At 53.9% G+C, this 22899-nt stretch overlaps 1 protein-coding gene across 1 annotated transcript in view; it reads right to left on the bottom strand.

The window, feature by feature from the left end:
- PEMT (phosphatidylethanolamine N-methyltransferase) overlaps positions 1-22899 on the bottom strand; it is a 40709-nt gene that overhangs the window by 6313 nt on the left and 11497 nt on the right. Inside the window, exons 3-4 of the mRNA XM_086473199.1 lie at positions 11702-11817; positions 2950-3095 (exon numbers count right to left, since the gene is read on the bottom strand). Of these exons, the coding sequence (XP_086329325.1) occupies positions 2950-3095; positions 11702-11817 (262 nt within the window). The remainder of the gene's footprint in view (positions 1-2949; positions 3096-11701; positions 11818-22899) is intronic.

Below are 22899 nucleotides of genomic sequence, written 5' to 3'. Positions count from 1 at the left end.
TTACTTGGCAATGCGTCTCTGAGATTGTTCTGGTAGAAAGAACACATCACCCCCTGCCACAGCCCATTTCTGCGCTTTCTTATATGTCAAAATGCCTCATTATACCCTGCCCGCCCTCGCCTTTGGGCTGAACATCTCGCTCCCCAATCGCTGCTGGCACCAGGGAGGTTTGCACAAAGCCCTGGGTCCCTGGGGCTGCCAGGGGTTTATCTGAGCCGGGCACTGGTGGGGCCGTGGGACCCCTCGGGCAGGCTCCCTGCAAGCAGAAGCACACAGCAGCTGGGGGGAGCAGGCAGCTCCCCCAGGACACAAGCTTTTCCGATGGAAACCTGCCTCTAAACCCACACAGTTAAATGAACACGCCCACCAGCGAGGACCTGCAATATTTTTAAGTTCAGGCATAACAGGGAAAGGGAAAGGACTGTGCCTCAGTTTGCACAGCGTCAGCCTGGGCATCTCCTGTGCCTCCATTAAACCCTCAAAACGGGAATCCACTCCTTGACAGGCTGAGGGACTTTGCCACCTAATTCGGGTTATTTTTTGCCGGAGGTCAGCGTAACCATCCTGCTGCACGGGGGGGGATCGTGGCAGCAAAAAGCCATTTGATGCACTCTGCAAGGCCCCCCCCCCCGTGGTCCCTGGAGTCTGACCTGGGCTGAAGCACCACCCCGGCTTCCCTCTGGGGAGCCACCGGCTTCTCCATGGCCCAGTGACAGACTTCGGTCAAGTCCGATTTACTTGAAATCTTGGTCAGCGCTGGAAGGAATCGCGCTCGGGTGCGAGACAGATGGGCTCAGACAGGCAGAGGTGCCTCTCGGTGCCCTTGGCCTCCAGGAAAGCGAGCTCTCGTTAACTACGTTTGTCGGGAAATAGGGCAAACGGCGAGGGGGACGGCGCTGAACCGATGCCTGAATCCCTGCGAGGGCACGTGGGGCACCGGGAGGATGGCTCTGCAGGGGAGAAGGCTGCAACAGAGGCTGGGGTGGGTGCTGCTGTGCAGGAGATGGGGGGGCACAGAAAGGGTTGGTGCAGAAGGGTGAGTCACACGGCTCCTCCTGTTTAACCCACACTTCAGAGACAAGGTGCTCTACAGCCGCTCCAAAGCTCAAACGTGCTGTTAAAGAGGAATCTAACGGGCAGCCCCGGTGCAGTCTCCGTGTCCTGCCTGCTTCAGCCCTCACTGCTGTTGGAAAACCCAAAAGGGAAGGGTCAAATGCTGTTCCAGTAAGTTTTTGCAGCGCTTGGGTGTCAGAGGGTCTCTCAAAACTTCTCTTGAGCTCATATATGGACTGTGAGAAGAAGAGGGATGACGCTATAACCCCCTTCTTGCCAAAGGAGCGCAGCCCTTTGCTACCTGCAGTCAGAAATGCCATCACTGCTGGGCAACCCTGCTCCTCCTGCAGCACCAGCACATCACCGAAGGAGGACGTTGGAAGTACCAGTCCCAAGTGAGTCCTGAGCAAGGGAACGTCCCAAGTGAGATCCTCAGAGACCTGCAGACCCCTCGTCTTCCCCACGGCCTCGTAAGAAACCACGCTGAAGAGCATTCTCCATTAAGACTTTGCTGACTTGAACTTGTGGGACCTGAGAAGCCGCTACCAGTCCAAGGACGGATGTTCTGCAGGGCTCCAGCTGGGCCACGCTCCCGAGCCAGCCTGGCTGCACCAGCACATGGCCTTGGCATCTCCCCACCTTCACTCATCTCTGCCCCAGCGCCCGCCGTGCCCCGGCTAGCAGAGAGACCTGGCCTCGCTCCCTGCTATGTCCTTCAAGGTTTGGAGCCATGGAGACTCCGTCTAGCTCACCGGTGGCAGGGAGAGCCTCCGCCAGCAGAGAGGATGGAGCAGAAGTGCCCGATATGGGCCACTGACACCTGCCTCTTCCTTGCCCTGGGGAATACGGGAGCCACTGGCCGTGCAAAGCAGAGTGGGATGGGGCCACCCTCGCTGCTTATGCTGAGCCTGACTCACTTGTTTGCTTTTCCCCAGTGGCTCAAGCCCAGTGGACCTTCCTGGTCAGATGAATCAGGCTTTACGTAAAACAACCCCAGACCTGGCTGAACTTCAGGAGCATTCAAGCAGCTCTCGCTGGTGGGTACTCCTGTGCCCGGCCTCTCTGGACGTGTCTCCGCAGACGCAGCATCTTGGGGGCTGTGGGTGATTTTGGAGGACGCTGGTAGCCGGGGGAGAGGGGTGCAACACGGGGCCAGGAGCGGGGCTGCACAGATGAGGGGTGAGGGCGCACCTTCGGGAGCGCTGAGCTCTATTTCTGGCAGCAGGATCTTGGCCAACTCAACACATTTCTTTGCAACTCCACTTGAAACCAGGAAGGCTTATTACCTCCCTCTCTTCTTCCTGGCGACGCTGCAGGAGCTAATTGAATTTGGTTTGTAAAGCACTTGCAAAAGCACAGCCTAAATGCAGTGTCAAAGCCGGGGCTGTGATTATTTCAGCCAGCGGGAGCTGCCCCTTTCCTTCGATATTTATTGTTCCTGTCTCTACTTTATTTTTATGAATTCCACACATAGTGGCATGTTTTTAAAGTCAACAACGCTAATAGAATTACTCTCTAAATGTGAAAGCAGGCACAGTGGAAAACGCCTTCTGCCATAAAGCGGCAGATGAAAGAATCTGTCAACGAACATCAGGTTTATTGCAGAGGGAAGAACAAACGAGATCCTGCCTCGGCGCGTGTGTCGAGCGGGCGGGGGCTCAGAGCAAGGCTGCTGGACACACTGAAGGTGATGGGATTCACCATATAAGACCACTGCACCACCACCTCCACGCGAGGTAACGGCATGGTTAGATCACGCTTTGGTATCTTAAAGCCAAGACCAAATCTAACAGCCCTGAAGGCAAGAATGAGGAAAACCTTACAGGACTCTGCCCTAGCAAAGGACCTCTGCAGGATTAAACACACTTTATGGTTAAGCTGTTGAATTGTCCTTACCTAGGAACGTCCCGGTGAATCCCAAGGCTAAGAAGCTGGAGATGACAAACAAGGTCCCCACAGCCAAGATGGCCAAGCCCATGTAATAGGCCCAGTGGCAGTCCAAGCCCTCCAGCTTCGGCTGGCTCTTCATGGCTTCTGTGAAGCTGTTGGAGAGACAACCAGGAGCTGTTAAAAGCAGCGACTCATTACTAACGTCACCCACCTCTCTCTGGGAGATGCAGAGCTTTGGGAGAAGATGCTGCTGAGAAGGACCCTTCGCTGGGTCCCTTTTTCCACCAGGACCTACTCAACTTCCCAACAGGAGAAGCAACGAGCCGAAGCCTTGTGAGCAACCAAGCCTTGATAGGGGGCCTCGCAACCCTTGCTCACTCGTGGAAATACCAACCCCACCGAACTCCAACATCAAAAGCTTTGCCTTCCTCACCAAACCCCAGGTTTCACTGCGACCAGGAGCTCTGGGAAAGACGCCCTTGCAAATGCTGGAGGCTGCGACGCCTCGGCACAGGACTTGAAGGCTTGGGAACAATTGCCGGGGTTATCTCGTGGTCCCACCCCCGCTCCTCTCCATCAAAATATTTTGCAGCGTTCATGTGTTAGCCACGTGCCCAGGAGTGATTCACGGCTGAAGCCTGACAGTCAGGGGGAGGACTGGCACGGCGAAAGGAAAATAGTAGAGACACACATTTTCAAGTGCGAACGCAGCTTCGCTGCTCCAGGCTTGTTCAGGCATTTCAGGTCTGACCTTCCAAATACTCCTTTGTGAGTGGAAAAATTGTGAGCCCCTCCCTTCAGCCCCTTGAGCTTTGCTCGGAGCAGGGCTTGGCAGGCTCAGCACCTCGCATACCTCTGGTACAAACGTATGACTACAAAGGAGACAACACCATGATTAAAAAAATGCCCGTTAATAATAGCGAGAGGAGATAACAGACCCGCAGAGCTGGGTACACAGTGCTTCTCCACATGTTGCTGACACACTGAGGTAGGAAACTTTGAGCCTTGTTTTAAATGAGCACCCTGGAGGCTGAAATTCAAGTGGAATAACAGCTCTCCCCCGCCTCTGGCCACTGCTGCCTGCCGGGGCCAGGCCAGGAGAGCTGCTCCTGCCTGCGCTCCCAGGCTCGAAAGTGCTTCCATGACGTTATCCGCAGGGCTTCGGATAGTTTTCTTCCCCGATGTCCAGCTTCCCCAAGCCCTGCAAATCCCTGGATTGTCTCTGTTGCCCAAATGAAAGCTAAGAGACAGTCCTGCCTGTCCAGCTCATGGACAAGCAGCTGGAAATGCACCTTTCGAAGACTCAAAGACAAGTTACGTACACCAAGCAAAGTCCAGGATGGTGTTTTAAACCTAGTGGTTTAGGGACTTGGATAAAAATATTTGGAGCTCAATCCTACCAGGTTTTCCATTGCCAGTGAGTTTTTAGGACCCCAGAGCGAGCCATTTAATGTTCACTTCGGACTGGAGCAAGGAAACAAAACACAGAATAAATGTAATGCGCTTGGGAGCGAGCAAGAACACAGCATCTTGGTCATTGACACTCTGGAAGTTACAGGGAAATTCCCTTTTCCAGGGAGCCAAGCACAGGCAGAGGAATGACAGGGTGATGTAAGGGACAGGTCCCCGGGGCTGGCCCTCCTCCAGCGCCCAGCACACCTCCCTGCGCTCACCAGGCTCGCCTTGGTTTAGCTTAAAATCATTACTGACGGGAACACACAAATCCGGCTGCGACGTGAAGCAGCAGCAGGGCCGTACGGCCCTTTGCATCATTTCCCTGTTTTTTTTATTTTTAAATGACACAAGCCTCCCCTCTGAGGAAACCCAAATCTGCAGCCCTGCCACCAGCGCTGCCGGGGTTGGGGAGGAAAGCGATCCCCCCGCCGGGATGTGCCGATCTGCCTGAGCAATCCTGGCCTGACCATGCTCTCCAAAGCACAACGTGACATCCCTGGGGACGCTCCGGAGCTCTTTGCTCCCGCAGAGGAAGATGCTAATGCTTTTTCACAGCACTGGGGGGGTTGACTCTGCATCTGGCCAGCACTCAAAAAACGCCGCTGCTGATCCCTGGAGAGCCAGGTCTGGGAGAGCAGCACTCCGCTGGCCCCTGCCTGGATCCCAGCAAAGAGATGGCAGAGCAGAGAGGTACAGCAAGAGCACAGCTCTCAGAAGCTGCTTCCCACTCTGGATGAGCTGGATTCATGCTGTCTTACACCCTGGAGGCTCCTCTAGCCTACGCTAGTGACCTGACTTGGCCTCGGAGCACAAGAAGAACAAAGGTGGCTTCAAGAGCGTGAACTCGTTGACTGCGCATCAGCCTCAGCGTGTGACGTGGTTTGTTTTGGCAAAGTCGGCTCCCCTGCTCCAGATGATCCCATCCTTCCTTTTCATGGTTGGATAGGCCTGCATTAGTTATCCTCATCAGCGTGTCTTGCTCGGTCCCCTGCTGTTTGGCTTACAGCTAGAGAGGGAGGTGTTTGCACGGAGATAATGGACTGCCTTTCCCTCTAGTGATGTTTTATATCTTCCTAAACACACTCCCTATTTGCATTAAACATGATGCGCACAGGAGTTTTCAGAATTGGTAAATAAACCTTTTAAGCATTTATGATGCTGGGCCATGACAAGCAGCACGGAGTCGTCAATTATTCTGGCATCCGTGACTGCTCCTCGGTGGCGGGGGAGCCTCCCCGCGCCGCGTTTCACCCTCCCTGGCAGGGGGAGGACAAGGTGTTGGCCATCTCCCTGGCTAGGGGAGCTAGTCATGCAGCCAATCTGTCAGGAAACCAGTCCCTTCCACCATGTGCCTCTGAGTCACGTTTGCTACAGCATTTATTTCTGGCTGCACGACAAAGCAGCGGCCCAGCTCTGGCACCCAAGAGGACACCAATTACAGCCACACTCTGTCTCTCCCAGTACCTGGAAATGCTTTATGTGCCGAGCGGAGCGATTGCCATGGTGAGGAGCATCCCTCTTACCAGCGCAAGGGAGGGGTGGGTGGGCTGCGACCTACTTTAATCACATACCCAGCTGCTATCACAAAGATGTCTGCTGTCGAGGGGGACCTGGAAGGTGCCCCCAGCTTTGGCACATGGAAATTGGGAAAATGAGGCTTCCCTTGGGTCCTGGTTTCAGCTGGGACAGAGTTAATTTTCTTCCTAGTAGCTGCTACAGTGCTGTGTTTTGGATTCAGTATGAGAATAATGTCGATAACACGCTGATGTTTTAGTTGTTGCTAAGTAGTGCTTATCCTAAGTCAAGGACTTTTTCAGTTTCCCATGCTCTGCCAGCGAGGAGGTGCGCAAGAAGCTGGGAGGGAGCATGGCCAGGACAGCAGATCCAAACTAGCCGAAGGGATATTCCATACCATAGGACGTCCTGCTCCATATATGAACTGGGGGGGAGTTGGCTGGGAGGTGCTGGTCACTGCTCGGGGACTGGCTGGGCATCAGTCAGTGGGTGGTGAGCAACTGTATTGTGCATCGCTTGTTTTTTCTTGGGTTTTATTTCCCTCTCTTTTTGTTATCTTCTTTTTCACTATTACTACTATTATTTTATTTTATTTTATTTCAATTATTAAAACTTTTCTTACCTCAACCCACGAGTTTTACTTTTTCTTGGCTCTCTTCCCCATCCCACTGGGTGGGGGGAAGAGTGAGGGAGCGGCTGCACGGTGCTGAGTTGCCGGCTGGGCTTAAACCACAACACCCCGACATCTCCCCGTGCTTGCCAGCGTGAAGCACGACACCCAAGGCATTCATTTTCCACCCCAGCGGGGAAAAACCCAAACCCACCAGCTCTGCTCTGGCCCAACGGGCAGATTTGGCCAGTTCCTGGGGCTGTACACCGCCACAGTGCGCCGCAGGGTTTTGCACGGCGAAGCCAAGGCAGCGGGCATCGTTCTGCCCACCCTTCCCGCAACAGAGACGCGCTTGCTCAGACACTCAGCCATCGCTACGTGCACGTCACCACTTTGTGGGAATCACAGACTGGTTTGGGTTGGAAGGGACCTTTCAAGGTCCTCTAGTCCACCCTCCCTGCCATGGGCAGGGACATCTTCCACTAGATGGGGTTGCTCAGAGCCCCCATCAACTCGACCTTGAATGTTTCCAGGGATGGGGCATCTACCACCTCTCTGGGCAGCCTGTGCCAGGGTTTTACCACCCTCATGGTAAAAAATTTCTTCCTTGTATCTAGTCTGAATCTACCCTTTTTTAGTTTACCATGTAATAAACCACCTGAACTGGAAAAACACCCAAAATGGTACTGAAGCACGAGGACGGAGATGTCACGCTGGTGGGCTTGGAGGAAGAAAGTGGGAGCAAGGGAAATCGGCTGCAGGTCCTCTCGCTGGAACATGGAGGGGACACGCAGCCAGGTTTGCACAAACAGGCCCTGATTTATTCAACCAGACAATGGCACTTCCAACACCAGAAAACTTATCAAACCCACAGCCCAAAATACATCCCCAAAAGCTGCATGGAGCACAAAGCCAACCTGGAAATACCGTACTGAGAGAGAAGCTGAGCTTTTTTAGGTCTCTGGGCCTGTCTCAGTGGCCCACATCGAGCATATTTTGTAATCCCTTTCCCGCAAAGGAGGGCAAGGATTTTGTCCAGCAAACTGGGTCGCTGCTGGCAACAGCCCAGCAGCGTTCCCTTTGCCTGAGCCCAAATATCAGCCTGGAAACTGGGGCTGGCAAATGCAATTGGGGCAGAATTGGGCCAGGGGCCAGCAGGCAGCGGTGGTGCAGGCAGCCAGGGTTTCGGAGGCGGCAGCAGCCGCCGCTGCGAGGTGCCACGCTCACCATGCGGGATGTCAGTCTGTCCCCCACGGCTGAGGTTTTGTTCCCCTCAGCAAAAGGAGGCAACGGGGGTAAAACCATCCGGTGGTGCCCAGCAGCACACACTGCAACAAAAGAGCTTGTGCATTTGAAAAAAAAAAAGCAACCCCAACAACACAAAAATCGTCCTGCTGACACCGGCGGCAATTGTCAGCCCAGTCATCATCTTCACAGCTTCTTTTACCAGTAATGACTTTGCTTTTCTGCCAGTGCCGGTGTGCACGTTATTTAGGTCAGTTGGGGGCTGTGGCAGCTTCTCCCCTCCCCTCGCATCTCAGCCGCCTGCCTTCCTCATCCGGATGCCTGGCAGCCGCACCGGCAGGGGCATGAGGTGCTGTTGGCCACCTGGGGCGTTTCCCAGACAGCCATCCGAGATTGGCTCCGAGGGGACATCGGCTCCTTCAGGCCACGCTCGATTCCCATCATCGAACTCGGTCACTTCTGCACAAAAGGCCCCGTGGTTCTTGGATCGATACTGTTCACACCACGCTCGTTCATGGCACTAGCTCACCGAATTTAACAGCGTAAAGACGAGAGGCACTACCAGGCAATGACAAACAACCCTTTCCCTGGGCAAAATCCCGTCCCAGGGTGGATTCATTTTCTTGGAAGCGTCAGCTCCAAGCGAGAAGCCCGTCCACGCAGGAGGCAATACCCAGCGGGGGGCACCAAGGAAGGGCTTCCCGCCAGCCGGCAGCGCGGTAACCTCGCTCCGCCTCTGCAGGGCTCGCTCCCACCCGAGGCATCACCCCAAGCCCCTCACAGCTGCAATCCCCCACCCCATTCAGGGGGTACACACGGGTGTTGCCTTTACAGCTCAGGCAAACACCCCGAGACCCTTAAGGTGGGAACTTCATAAGCTCCCTGCGTACAAAACCACCTGCACAGGCCTGCCCCGAGATGGGGAGCTCGTCGGGGTGCGCAAAAGGGAGGGCTCGGAGGCAGCACCGGTGGCTAGTTGTAGAGTTTATGCCAAGAAAGATACCAACAACGTGGTAAAGAAGGAGAGAGCGACACTGGACGTAAGTCTGGAGGACAGCAAAGGTTGCCACGTCCCGTGTCACCCAGATAACAGTCCTAAACCGCTGGGGTAGCGCATGCAGTGTGGATAGTTCAAAAGTTCAGGAATTGCTTTCACAGATTAAGAGCCTCCGCGATGGAAGTTCCCTGCTTCTTGCAGACAGAACGCGGCTGTAATGAAAATAATCATTGCACCAAAGCAATTACGGATGCTTGTCTCGTGCAGTTGACTAAGCAGGTCCCCCCTGGTCACAGGTCATTCTGGATTGTTTCTCAGAAGCAAGCCAAGGCTGATAATGAAGCTCAGAGCTGGGAAGCACCTAATTGCTTAATTGAGCGCATGACATTCCTCTCCTTACACCCAAGGTATCCCTTCGAAGCAAAGCTGCCCATGAGAGCATCACAGCGCTGAACTGGGGACAGGACCACGGCAGAGACCCCTGTGTGGGGCCAGCGGTGAAGCAGCCGAACAGCCCAGCTCCCGGGCGCTTTCAGCCGCGATGCCAACCCACTCACCAAGTTTCTGTCTGCTCTGCCCTCCCCTCCTCCGCCCCCAGCTTGGAGCCTTTCAAAAATTCGGTTGCAAAAAGGAAGCAGGTATTTAAAAACAAAAGAGACATCCCGTGGGCTCCAATCGCTCCCTGGCAGCCCTCACCCACAGGAAAAAAATCCCCAAAGCACGCAGAGAGGCGTTTTAAAGGCTGGATGACAGCACTGGGGGTGGAGGGACCCCCCGAGGCTGCCTTTTCGCTCGCTATCAGCAGCCGGCACGCTCTGCGCAAGCAACCCCGACCGCCGCCGCGCGCAGCCGAAGCGCGAGGCACAGCTTGTGCTCTGCCGGCTGGATGGCCTCCGCCGGGCTGAGGAGCGGAAAACCTGCTTTCAGCCGCGCGCTCGAGTCCAAGTGACTCAGAAAATAAAAAAAGGGGAAAAGCGAAATAGCAAGAGCGGGCGAGACGCATCCCTTCCAGCGTCACTGGCCACTGAGATGACGGCACCCGTGTCGTATGAACCACGAACCCCTCTCTGGCCAGCTGAACCCCAGTTTGGACCTGGCTGATATCTTCATGCAAGGGCAAGGGACAGGATGAATCCTTCCCAAACGTTATAACCTCTCGAAACTTGAGCAATGAGCCCCAAGCAGCCCTGGAGGGTGTGCTGAGCTGGGAATGGAGGCAGCAAGTCTCCCAGGCGTGTCTCAGGGCAACTCCAGCAGTTGCTGCTCTGATGACCACCCTGAAACCATCCCATCGCTCCCACAGTTAAGGGCTGGCCTTGCTTTAACAGCCTCCAAAGCCTGCTAGCTGTCACTCGGGGCAACTTGAGTGCCAAGGAAAGGCAAGGGAATAACCCAACCATGTTGAAACACCTGGGCAAACTAAAACTTCACATTGCAACCATCTGAAATGGCCTCAGCCCACTGGGGTGGACTGGCAAGCGCAGTGGGCTGATATCTCACCCACTTTCTGCTGGGGCTGAGCTGCCCCATCTTCTAGAGCCTCTTCTCCAAAACCACGGTCCAAATGGGGCTTTTCCAGCCCCTGGGGTGGACCTCGCTGTTTCCTTCAGGACCCAACTCACGGGCTGCGCAGGCAGAGCTGCCTCCAGCGAGCCTCAGAGCACTCCCAAACTCATGGCATTGAGCAGCGCCAGCACAGCCAGCGATGCCAGCCCTGGTAAGGGACTGAGGGGTCTGCAGGGGGAAAGCGTGACGCAGAGCTGGGACAGATGAGGTCTCTTTGGCTCTTCCAGCAGTTCCCCGTCAGCGCCTCGCTGTGAGCCAGCGAGCCTCGCTGACCCAGGAGCCAGCAGGACCACTGGGAACAGAGACTGTCCCTCCATCAGCTGTGTTTTTAATTAAAGGCAGGCACAAGGCTTTGCATTGCTTCCCAGACAACAAGTGACTATGTCATTTGTGCCAGAGACTGCCGAGACATCCCTCAGCGAAATCCAAGCCTGCTGTGTCACTAAGACATCAGCAGAACACACGCATCCCCTCTGCATTGCCTGCATTCGATTATGGCCCCATTCATGGCAAGCTTTCTTACAGTTTCTGCAATAAGCAGTAGCTGGGACAAATGCAGAAGGGCAAGGGCAGGTCTTGGTGTCACTTCTAGGGAGGCAAAGCTCTTAAATACATGTGCAAATTCCAACCTGAGATCTCTTCGCCTGGGAAATTACCCAAAGTACTAAACAACCCATTAGCTCTGACCCTGGCATAATTGAATCTGGGAATTTAGTAAGAGAGTCTGCCTCTCCTAATAGCACTGAAGATAAAGCCTACCAGATCGCAGATAAATTGCTGGCATTGAAGAAATCTTCTGCAGTAAACCTCTCCGCTGCACTCAGAACGTCAAAGGACATATTCCCATGGTGTTCAGTGCATCAGTCATACAATACTATTAGCTAGCACAGGTGGTATTTAAAGAGATTGCAGATAAGAGTTTAAAGAGACTGCTTGCTAAGTGCACAGATAATCCCGCTCTTCTACACAGGAAACTGCAGCTTCTTGAAAACAGGTTTAATTTTGTTTATGATTTTTACGAGAAAATTAAAAAAACTGTGCTGTTACATATGATCCACCCTGTGCAAACAGCCCTCCTGTCACCCAGGCTGCTCACAGGGCAGGGGAAACCGCCCCCCAGAGAGCAGAGCGAGGAAACCTGCGACACTCAACGGCTGTTGACGCCGATGGCTTTGCCCACCGCTGCATCCCTCGTCCTTACGACAAATCCTGGAATAGATCTGCTGCTGGCTGAAGGGATCCAACCATGTAAAAGCAATATGCTTGGGGCTGGATCTGGCACTGCAGAGCAAATATCCCTCATCCCCCTCCCCGTGCCTCGCAGGGGCTTTTCTTTGCATCGGCACGTAGCAGCAGGGTTAGCTCCTTACCAATGGCTCCGCACACAGTTAAGCATCAGGATAACGGCGCCCAGGCAGTAGCAGGCAGCACGTGGAGAGCCGAAGACTCGGCTGAGCGCTCGCGTTTTGTGCTCCCATCTGGCTACCTGAAGAGACAACAGAAAACAAAGCGGGTGGTTGGAGGCGCCTGGGCACACGCTGCCCCGGGAGCCTGAATCCCACAGCCTCAGCCCCGCACGGGGCCACGCACCATCTGCGTGGCTTCGGGCGAGCAGCAAGCGGAGGCCAGCGTGGCTCAAACCGAATCTGGGGATGAAACCTCCTTCTCCTACCCGTGCCAGCCCCTGCTAGGGCTTGCATTGCATATGCCCTTGCGTACCAGGCCAGCCAGCAGCCACAAGGCGCAGGCTCGTGGGAAAAATAAAAACCACCTTACACATCAGTTTTGGGGAATACGTGGCTTGGACAATATACGCCCAACACGGCTGAGAGCATTGCTAAGGCTGTCCCCAGGCCACCAAAGCCAAGAGGCCCCTGCCACGGAGCCTAGCATTGCTCTCCTGGCAGGAAAACAGATCCCTGAGTAGGGGATGGGCCACAGGGACACCCAGCTCTCATTTTCTGGCCTCTACCGTCTCCTGCATCCAGCTGTAGGGATCATACCTGGCAAGAACAACCCCCTCCCTGCACACCTCCAGAAGAGTTTGTGAGCATCCCCCCAGCTTCTCCGGCGGCTTGGCCCAGAGAACTGCTTCCACTTGTACAGGCTGACCCCGCTGGCCTTCGTTAGCACTTCGTCGCAGCCATTAAGGGCTCACCTCCACTCCCTGCCCATCCCCGCTGTCTCAATGCAACCCACACAGCGCGTCAGGGCCGGCCCAGGACTCGCACGTACGCAGGCAGCACCTCCGGGGAGGCATCAGCATCCTTTACAGCGCGCTTTGCTCCGGCTGCAATTTTCAGCTCCGCGTTCCGCAGAAGCTGACGGGCCCCTACCCAAAACGCCTCGCAGCTCAGGGGAGACCCTCTCACCCTGGGAGGCTGCTGCAGGCAGGTAGCTGGAGCCGCTCCCTGAAATCTGCAGGATTGGATCCACCCAAGTCACCAAATCCAAGACCCTCACTCCCAAGACCCTCACTCCCTCAGCGCTGCTCGGTTTTCTACCTTTCCTGCACCCCTCAAAAAGCTGCCGCTGTACTTATTGCCGCTTTTAGGCTCTATTTTCAGGTGCCAAGCCCCTAAATTCAAGCCAAGCAGAGCACACCTGGGCAACGAAGCAGGATGTGGGAGTCAGCAGAACATCTCCGCGCCAATTTGCTTCTCAGACACGGCTGGCACTTCATTAGCTTCAGATGCACTTCACTCCCTCGCATGGAGCCTGGGCAGCTTTTGGGGGGCACCTGCAACCCAGCTATTCATCTACTCTGAATGTATTCAGTAATTTATTTGCTCTATTTGAGCAGAGAAAGGCAGCTTTGCAGGTCCCGCTTTCTTCCCAGGCTGTTGCAGAAGCACAAAGTGCTGCTGGTGGAGGGGGACTGCTGGCTTCGGGAGGGGAGAATGATGAAAACCTCCAATAAGCAGGGCACTGATTTCACATGCTGAGAGCTGATTCAATTAGTTATGCAATGATTGCTCTGAAATTACAAATCCACTCATGACAGAGAGAGATGCTTCACTGCCTTTTCCTGGCTGGTATAAATAGTTTGTATTCTAAATTGAATTTAAAACACTGTGCGTCACGCTGCTGCTAAAATGGGAGCTGCTGTTTGAGTGCTGAGAGAGTGGAAAAAGAAATATAGGGTGAATTACCACCTTTGGAAAGTAAAAAGGAGTGACCATACAGGTGACTGAGTCACAGATGGATAAATGCAGCCACGTGCCAGTTATCTGTACCAACTTCCTAATTCCCTGGAAATTATTCTGGCGGCGTCCGCATGGATGGCAGCTCCTGGCTCGCTCTGAGAGCTTCGCAAAGCATCTCAGCCGGCGGCAAGAGCTGAAGCTGAAAGAGCAAGGCAGCGCCGCCGGGATCAGAGGGGGAGAGCCTGCTGGGCTGCTGTGGAGCTGGGGAGGCGACCTCGTCACTACCCTCGCCCTCAGAAAGGCACATCTGGGCAGCGACGGAGCGTGGCGGGGCGAGGGGACGCGTTTCCCGGCCCTTCAGGGCAGCAGCTGGCTCGGCTGCGGTGGGATCGCTCCCAGCACAGCCCAGTTCACGCTGCATCACGTCGCTGCCGACTCCCCGGCTGGGACCGAGACACCAACTTTTATTTAGCTGTCACAGCCTTCAGATGGGACCCCGGGCTCCTTTCGGAGCCCGCACGGGAGTCATCCCGAGCAAAGCGGAGCGGGAACCCGCGTGGGGCTGGAAGCGGCGGCGCCCGCCAGGCCCCGCGGTGATATTTCAGCAACAATTAATTTGTTCCCGTTCTGGTTCTATTCCTTGAACAACTAATTAGTTCTGGCTCGGTTCTAATTTTCTAATTTTAGTCATTTCTAGCTAATATTAGCTCTCGTTCGATCCATGGCTACGCAGCTGGCTTAATGGTTTTATAAAATCATCAGCCGATGTGTTATCAGTTACTGCACGATGGAAGCAAAGTGCTTTCAGCATCCTCCACAGCCGTGTGCACAGACACGGCAGGGCTGAGATCAGCATCGGGGAGAGGGGTGGAAAAGCCCCACACCACGGCTGTGTGTCCTGCTGAGGGAGGGAAGGGAGTATTTTTATTTTTCTTCCAACCTCCGAGTTTGGAAACGGAGTTAATATAAAGTTTCCTGACTTACCCAAGGGTCAAAGCAATAGAAAAATTCAAAGCTCCTTTTCCAAAGCTCCCAGCCCCCTGCTTTCACTTTAGGATACTTGGTGAGGGCTGTAAGTAATTTTTTTAATGTTTCCCCCAATGCTCATTATCAAAATAAATCAACGAGCGGATGCGGCTGCAAAGCCGGGGAGTGCTCTTGGGTCCCATGTTCTGCCTTTGGCAGGCCATTTCGGCGCTCGCCGTAGGGAAGGCGCAGCCAGCTGATGTACCCAGGGAATCGCTGTCTCCTCTGCGTAAATTCGGGGCTGATTTCTACGTAACTGAACCAAGCCATCTCCCCAACCGCTCGGGCAAGTGCGTAAACAAAAATGAAAGCACCAGCACGCATCCCCAGTGGCTGCCCTGATGCAAAATGGAAACGCTCCGAGTTTTCTTTTCCTTTTCTTGGGCAGGCAAACCTCCCTAAGCCACCTCGAGAAGGGCCACAAATAACCATTCGAAAAGCAATTTCATCTCACGAACCCGTCTCCGCAGCTGATCAACGGGAAATGCTCTTTACAGCTCTGGGTGCACGGCAGACCATCGCCTCTCATTAATATTTAGTATTTGTTTCAAGGAAATTGATTATTTTTGTCTGCCACCCAGGGAAGCTGGCTCTTGAACACGCTACATTTTCATTTGCTCAGCCCCCAGCTCTGAAATAGAGACTTTGTGCTGTCTCGCATGACTCCCATCGCTATATCTGGCTCACCCCAGAGATGGGGAACGAAACCAGATGGCCCAAAGGCTCGGGTCTAAGGGACATTTTGCATCTTGATACTAATCAGCTGGTCTATGTCCTCAGGTCGCCCCATCGCCACAGCATCTAAAGAAGACTGTGCGGGCACTAGGGAATTTAGCCTTGCAGCACGCCTGCGAGGGTGGAATGGAGTAGCAGCTCCCTTCAACCCAAGGGAAACTGAGGCACTGGAAGGTTGAGGTGAGTGGCTGCTTCCCAGCTCTCTGGGGCGGAGGGGCTGTGCCTGCATCCCAAGAAAGCCTGGACCCATCGCCCACCCAGAGAGATGCTCTGCCCACTTCTGGGGGTGCTCTGGCCAAATTGTTGGCATAACAATGTTCAGTGCCCCAAGCTGAGCTGGAGAAAAGATGACAGTGAACAGGACAGGCTACCTTCACCCTACCTGTTTCGCAGTATTTGCCAGCATGAAGGATTTTGCCCCATCACGTGGGGTCTAGGAAGCAGCTCGCCAAGGGACCCAAAGTCAGAAATTCCATGGAAAGCCGAGAGGAAGAACAATCAGCTCCCCGGGGCACGGCTGTGCCCTGGTCCCAAGAGGATGCAGGCGAGTAGGGTGAGCCCTGGATGCACAGACGATTCAGCCCCGACTCAAAAAACACCTTCAGAGAAAACCGAACTGAGCAAATTTTTTCACTTTCTCCTTCAGTCTGCTCTCTCCTATGCCAGCCATGGGGGCACGTCCTGCTGTGGGCGCTGGGGCAGGAGAAACTCTGACTCTGGACTTGAGTGGCTCCATGAGCATCTCCTATGGGGGGGGAGACGTGCCCCAGTGAGCTCTTAGTCCTGTGAAAGGGAAAGAAACCTGACATTACCCTTATTTCACCTACGGGGACGGACCAGAGGCACCAATCTGTTCCTCTTTTATGAAAAATGCATTTTTCCTTTCTGGTTCCCTGGAAACTAAAGCGCAATGATATTGCTCTCTGTCACTGCTTGGATGCTGAAGAACAACCCTGCTTGCAGCTATTACGTTTCTCTAAAAGACAGGGAGGGAAAGGATACACCTGAGCACCCAAACTCTGACCGTGGTGCTCCCAGGAGCGAGCAGGGAATGCAGGCTGCAATGGAAATGCACGTCCACTGCCTGCCTACGAGCCCAGGGGCTGGCTGACCTTCGCCAAATGCCAGCGAAGCCAGCCTTTCTCGTTGTCCCAAGTGACCTCGGAGAAAATGAGTGTGGCCTGACCTCACCCCTCCTAACAAACCGCTCTCGGGCCCCTCTGCAGTCAGCAGCGCTTAGTGCAGACGGTTTATGGCCCACGTGCCGGTAGCGAAGCACCAACAGCACTGGTTGAACACCGTGGCCAGGCTGAAAGCTCCTGCCTGGGCTTCTGTGGCCACTCAAGGCAAACGTCCGAGCGCTTGCGCCGCTCCTAGGTGAGAAAAATTCTGCTTTTCTAGACTGCAAACCTCAGGAGAGACGGGAGGGGAAACTGTGGGGTTGTTGGTCCTGGGGAGGAGCACGCATGGCAGCCCTGAGGGGTGTACGGGGGCAGTTCCCGCAGCTCGCCAGCACGGCACTGAGCCCCTGGCACACGAACATCACCAGCCGAGGTTGGCGTGTGCCCATGTGCAGCCTCATCTGAAACACCGGCCTGCTGAGCGCCCGCCCCGGCGCTGGGCACCGGTACAGGCTTTCCGAAGGCATGTGCAGAAAACGCCCCAGGGACCGGCGTGCCACTGGCAGCAAGAACATGATTAGCAGGAGCTCTGGGCAGCGAAGGCAGGAGAAAAAGAACAGAACAAACCACGGTTTAATTTGTACAAGCTGGTAATTATAGTTGCTATCTGTCTGAAATCTCTATTGAGTTTATTTAAATATGTTCTCCGTGAAGGCCATTCAGACAGGAATTATCAAGGTGTTGCAGCAGAGGAGATAATGCCATGCAGTTTTCAACAGATCAAGGGCTGATTAGGAGGAATTAATTAGCTGCTTAAACAGTCCTTGACTCGCTGCAGCAATTAGCCGTCACCTCCCCGCAGTCACGTTCCCCGTGCAGCAGTGGCGGCGATACAAAGCGCCCATCAGCAGAACTGCCTTCCCCGCGCTGCCGACGAGCACCGGGCCAGCCCCGGGTGGGCGTGCGGCCCTGGAAAGGTGCCCTAAACCCATAATAAGGTTTAGGCCGTGGTTGGGGCTTGGCAGACGGTCCAGGGCTCAGCAGACGGGCAACGATGCATTGGGCTGCGGTGCCTCCCTCGCACCCACCGTAGTGCCCATCCAAAGGCAGGAGAAGCCGGACTCGGGGCAACTCTGAGACCACCTTCTGTCCCTCCTGGGGAGCTGGTCACAGGCTGCCAGCTCCTGCCAGCACCCCAGCGGGCTCCACTTGGTTTAATTGCTTCCTGCTTGCACTGGGAAAAAGCCACAGCGGCTCTGGACTACCTGATCTAGAGACCAACTTATTCCTCTGAAGGCTTCTCAACTCTCAGGCACTCAATTACAGACAGCCATGAGATGGTAATGGAGCCCGAAAGCTTTTCAGCAAATGATTAAAGCCCTGCGAAGTTCCCCCACTAAGTACTGGAGCGGCAGCTTCCAGTTCATGCAATTAAAACACTGAAGCAATATTAGAAGAGACAGGCACCGTCTTAATGGTTTCATGTGGGCTGTAAGGCAACGCCGGCTGGAGACTTTGCCCACGCAGCTTGTAAAGGTCTTTTTTATGGTAATGCACCAAGAAAAGACGCACCCAGAGATGGAGTGCTGACGAGCAACAGGCACTGGGGACAACGGGTGACAGCCCCAGAGCAGGGCAGGGACTCCCCATCAGAGCCTGGAGGCTCCGGGCACCCCAGCCTGATGATCAGAGATCGGACAGATGTCCTAAGAGATGGGGACAGGCCAGCTCAGCCACGAAAGGTCTCTCCAGGAGACTACACCAGTTAGTTTTTCCCCTTTCCCATCTCCCCACTGGGATGACGGCAATAACAGCTGTCAGCAAGCCGCAGCCGAGCAGGACAGCTTAGCTCATGCACGTCTGCCAAGTGCTTTTGGTTTGGAAAGGAAGGCATCGATTCGACTCAAGGAAGACTTTTCCATCGCCTTTCACGGGCTCTGGGTGGGGGGGCTGTTGTTTATTCCAGCCAAAAGGAACAGCAGCGGGGTTTCGGAGAGACGAGGAGGTGTGTAGACTGGCCACGCAACGATGCTGCGGCGTGGAACAGCCAGCTAGAACGACAGGGCTGTACAACCCAGGCGACAGAGAGTTTCACGGAGGGAAAAACCACACGTTTGCAGGCTCCCAGGGGAACCAGAGGCTTGGAAAGGATAAAAGGCTGCAAAAAATGAGAACATCCAAGCGGCTGAAGAAGAGAGCTATCTACAAGCGGAAAGCAGGGCGGGCTCCTCTCCAAAACCAAGGGGCTGGCTGCGGCGCTGCAGCACGGAGACGAGCTGGCGTGACAAACCCTGGCTGCCCGCAATGCCCATCAGCTAAACTAGCGAGTGAAGAGGACGAAACGCAAGCTGGAGTGCCTCTTCTAGTGACTTTTCCCTGACGAAGCCGGCGCGCTGCCGCCAAGGGGGTCAAGAGGGTCCAGTCTGACCACTTCAACACAGGGAGAAGAGTAAAGTGACTCCACTTCTTTAGAAGTGGAAAGATGACTGTTAAAGAAACCCAGCCTGGCTCCAGTTTAGCCTAAAAAATAACACCCCTCTTCATCTCCATTTCCAGTGAAAGGAACTGGCCTGAAATGGCACAGGTCTCCTCAGCTAACAGCCTTGAGTTGAGGAAACAAAACAAGCTGGCAGGTAAACAGATAAGGGTTTCATAAGGACTAGGTACGCTTTACCTCAAAGCCATCCCTTGAGATTACCTCCATATGAGTCTTTACCTTGAATCCACTCATGATAAGCAGCTAGATAATAAATTTCATTTCTCTAATAGTGTTTATGTGATTTGTCAAAGCACCATCTCATTAGCTGGTTGCAATAAAAACAAGCCCCTGCTCAACATACGCCAAGGCAGCCTGGGCCCATCGATGTTCCATGAGCCACATCCTCTCCTCTTCAATAAAAACAAAAATGACACGGAATATGGGCTGTATTTGCAAGTAATTTCCAACACAGAATCTGAACAGTTTCTCCTCAAGGCAAGGAGCTCATGATTTATGCCTGAAAAGCAGGGAGCTGAAGGCAGGTGATTCAAGGTACCCAGAATGAGCTGTGTTAATTAATTTCGAGAGTGGGCATAAGGAGCCCTTATGAGTAGTTCCCCAAGACCGAGCACGGGAAGGGCGACACGCTCCAGCCGCAGGGTGTCAGCCTGCACGGCCCGAATGGACTCTCCCAGCCAACAAATCCCATGGAAAAAGTACTTGCGAAATGATGATTTCTCCAGAGCGGGATGGGGAAGGACCTTTCCAGTCCCAGTCTGGGATGTGGTGGGGACAGCCAAGCACCGGGAGGGACACGGGCTGCATGGAGGAATGGGGCACAGCCAGGACCCATCCAGCTCCTCTAATCCCGTAACACAACCTAATAAAATAATCTCCTGAGATTAGGGAAAGGCAAAGGCTCACCCTGCACAAGTATTCGGGGCTCTGCTGGAGCCCAGAGGGAAGGCAAGCGCTGCTGGATGAGCATCTCGTGCACAGGACGGGGAAGCATTTTGCCTGGTGTTTTGCCAGGGTTTTTTTTCCCCTCATCTTCCATGCCCAGATGACTTGGCCCACACTCAGCTTCCCGTTGCACACAGCTCCCATCCAGAAAACCACAAACTTCATATTTTCATACATTTTTCTGAAGCTCAGAGCATTTTCTCAGAGCGAAACAGGTCTGATTTTGCTCAGGCAGTCCATAGCAGCCACCTTCCCAAACCAACCAGAAGCAAAGGTGTGTGTCGGTCTCTCGGGTGAGTGAGGCTATTCTGCCTATCTCATATCCTGTATTTGCTTTTTTTTCTCCCCTGTTACTCATGCACCACTAAAAAAGCAAAGCCGGGGAAAGCGCCTGAAGTGTTATACACACAGCTGCTTTACCGAAACAGACCGTCTCCCCAAAAGACCCATTTTCAAACAAAGCAATCCAACAATAGCACTGACGATGTTTGAACTGGCATCGATTTAGAAAGACAAGCTCTTTGCTGCACCACACTGTCAGCAAGCGCTCAGTACAAATGCCACGTTACAAGACAAATGCCTCTCTTTTTTTTTTTTTTTTTTTTTTTTCCAAGACTTCCCTTCTATTTTCGCGCCTCCGCTCCGTTCCGTTATTTCCAAATCAGGCCCTGGATCCCAGCGGATCCCCAGTTCTGAGGTCAAGTCCTTCCGAATTCACAGCCGACTTCAACACCTTGGGTTTGGTTTCAAACGTGGGGACGAAGCTTTCTATCTTCATCACAAAGCATCTGTCCTGCTCTGCAAAGCTTTCCAACGATTGCTGCAAACCTCTAGTTCCAATCGCTATCGCTGCTGCAAATGAGGTCAGCCTGATTAAAAAGCAGTTATTCTAGCTGGAATAAAAATGGGCAGTCTTCAGCAAGTGCATCCCATGTAAGAAATATCCTCCTACTACCTGAGACAGGCCTTCACTGGCTCCAGGTAAAAGGAGATTGAGGTCACCTAATGACTCTGACATGTCTTGTAGCCTCTGATTCATCGCAAAGAGACCGTATAAAGCTATACCGGTGATGGCACCTAATTCAAGTGCCTTTTTGCTCTGCTGTATGACCTGTATTTAGCTGCAGATACGCGCTCGGGTACCACTGTGAGCACCCAGCTCTGTCACCATGTCCCCAACCAGCTGGACCTGCAGATGTGCCACTGCCTGCAACCAAAACCCGGGGCTGGATGCTGCAGTATTTCAAGCCGGGCAAGTCTTCAAGCAGATGGGAATGGAAACACTTTGGCTCTGCGGTCTTAAAGATTAAATCAGAAGCTCCAGTTCACCCAATGTATGAGTAAGAAAGAGCTGGCAGGAGAGAAGGGGATGGAGAAAGGCTGGGGGTGATCAGCAAGCAGAAGCCTCTCGAGACGCAAACAAATCAGCACACAACCACACAGCCCCACGCAGAGGAATTAAAAGCGGCCGAGCCATCCCAGCGCTGCCTGGGATCTTGGGTTTGATGTGAGGGTTTTCAGACCCGGGCATCATCTTTGCAGTTTGCTCTCGTTAATAGGTTTGCTTGGATTCCAGCTCAGCCCAGCTCATTAGCCACACCGCCAAATCTGACGCTAATTCTGGATCACTCCTATTGCTACAAATAAATAATAAAATTGCCTCCACCCAGGGGTTGTTTTCTTCCTCTCTGCCCCTAACACAGGTCTGGTAGCATCTCATGTACCCGTTAATGAAGTCCATTATATCCAGAGTTTCTCAGCAAGTAAAAATTACAATCATTAGCCAGTGACTGACGAGAGACAGAAACACCATTTCTGCCCGGGCTGGCAGTAACAGTACGCCAAGTACACGTCCCAGCGAGTTGAGCCTTGCTCTCCTGTAATATGGTACCCAATGTTCTTCATTAGCATCTCTCTTTTTAATAGAGCAAGGCAGCGTCCTGCAGCAGGTCGCAATTACACACAGCAATTAATCCAGGGAGAAACAATGACGGGTGTCGCAGAGGCACATTTTGCAGCGGGGTTGTCAGAAGGTGAAGTAGAAGATGATTAGGAACATTTTAAAGCCCTGCCTAAAACGGAAAACAAAACAAGCGGAGGCACGAGTGGCAGCACAGTAGAGGAGACATGGCTGGTTTCCGTGCACACTACTTTGTAATTTTTGTTTTAAATAGTAAAGAAACAGGACAATTATTCTTTTGGTTGTAATACCCCAATGACCAGGACCAGCAATCTCGGACCAGAACTTCTTGTGCCATTTGCAAACAACACACAAAGCCGTCTCGGCTTCTCCCAGAGCTGCAGCCGCTCACTTGCTGCCCTTTTGTGAAATTAGGGATTAATTCTCTGGAAGAAGTCTGCTAATAAGGACTCCCAACACACCCATCCTCTGGACAGCATGTACCCGCTCACCGCTCCCCCAGGGGCTGTGACAGGAGGGGGGAGACGGGGAAGGGGGGGGAGAAAAAAAATAAATACGCCTCACGGAGCACAAAATGCAAGAGAAATCTAATACCCCTTCGCAGAGTAGTGAGAGTTCGTTGGAAAAGAGGTACGGGTTGCACCGGCCGCGCTCGGCAGAGCGCCGATTTTGGCTGGGGGGGGGGGGCGGGCCTCCCGTCCTCTCGCTGCTCGACGTATCATGTTCCCCGTTCCGTGCTAAGCCTCCCCGGGGAACATTTCCCACGGCGCCGAGGACACGCACGTTTGCGACGCTGCTGTCGTCCCGGCGGCCGACAATAGAGAGGGACAATTTGATCTTTATGTAAGGCGGGCAGCCGGGCGCTCTGTTCCCCTCTCCTCGGGGAGGAGATGTTCAAACCGGGCGGCACAACAAGTAACAACAACCTGAAGGGTTAAACGCAACCCCTTGGGCTTGCCGGTGTTATCGCTGGGGTTCCTGTGCCCGTTGATGGGGGTCACCACACGCCCCGCGGTATTTGTTCAACGCAAGAAACGTAACCCCAACGCCAAGCGATCAACCAAGCATCCCCAGACCCAGTGATCTGCGCCCCAGGGGAGCTCCTTCCCCCTTCTGCAGCCTCAAAGGCCAACGCTGAGGTGCACGGACGAGCCCTGCACGCAGCGCTCAAGCCCTC

This window comes from Leptosomus discolor, chromosome 14, assembly GCF_034619465.1.
Source record: "Leptosomus discolor isolate bLepDis1 chromosome 14, bLepDis1.hap2, whole genome shotgun sequence".
NCBI classification, from domain to species: domain Eukaryota; kingdom Metazoa; phylum Chordata; class Aves; order Leptosomiformes; family Leptosomidae; genus Leptosomus; species Leptosomus discolor.
This window is presented reverse-complemented; position numbering and strand designations above follow the sequence as displayed.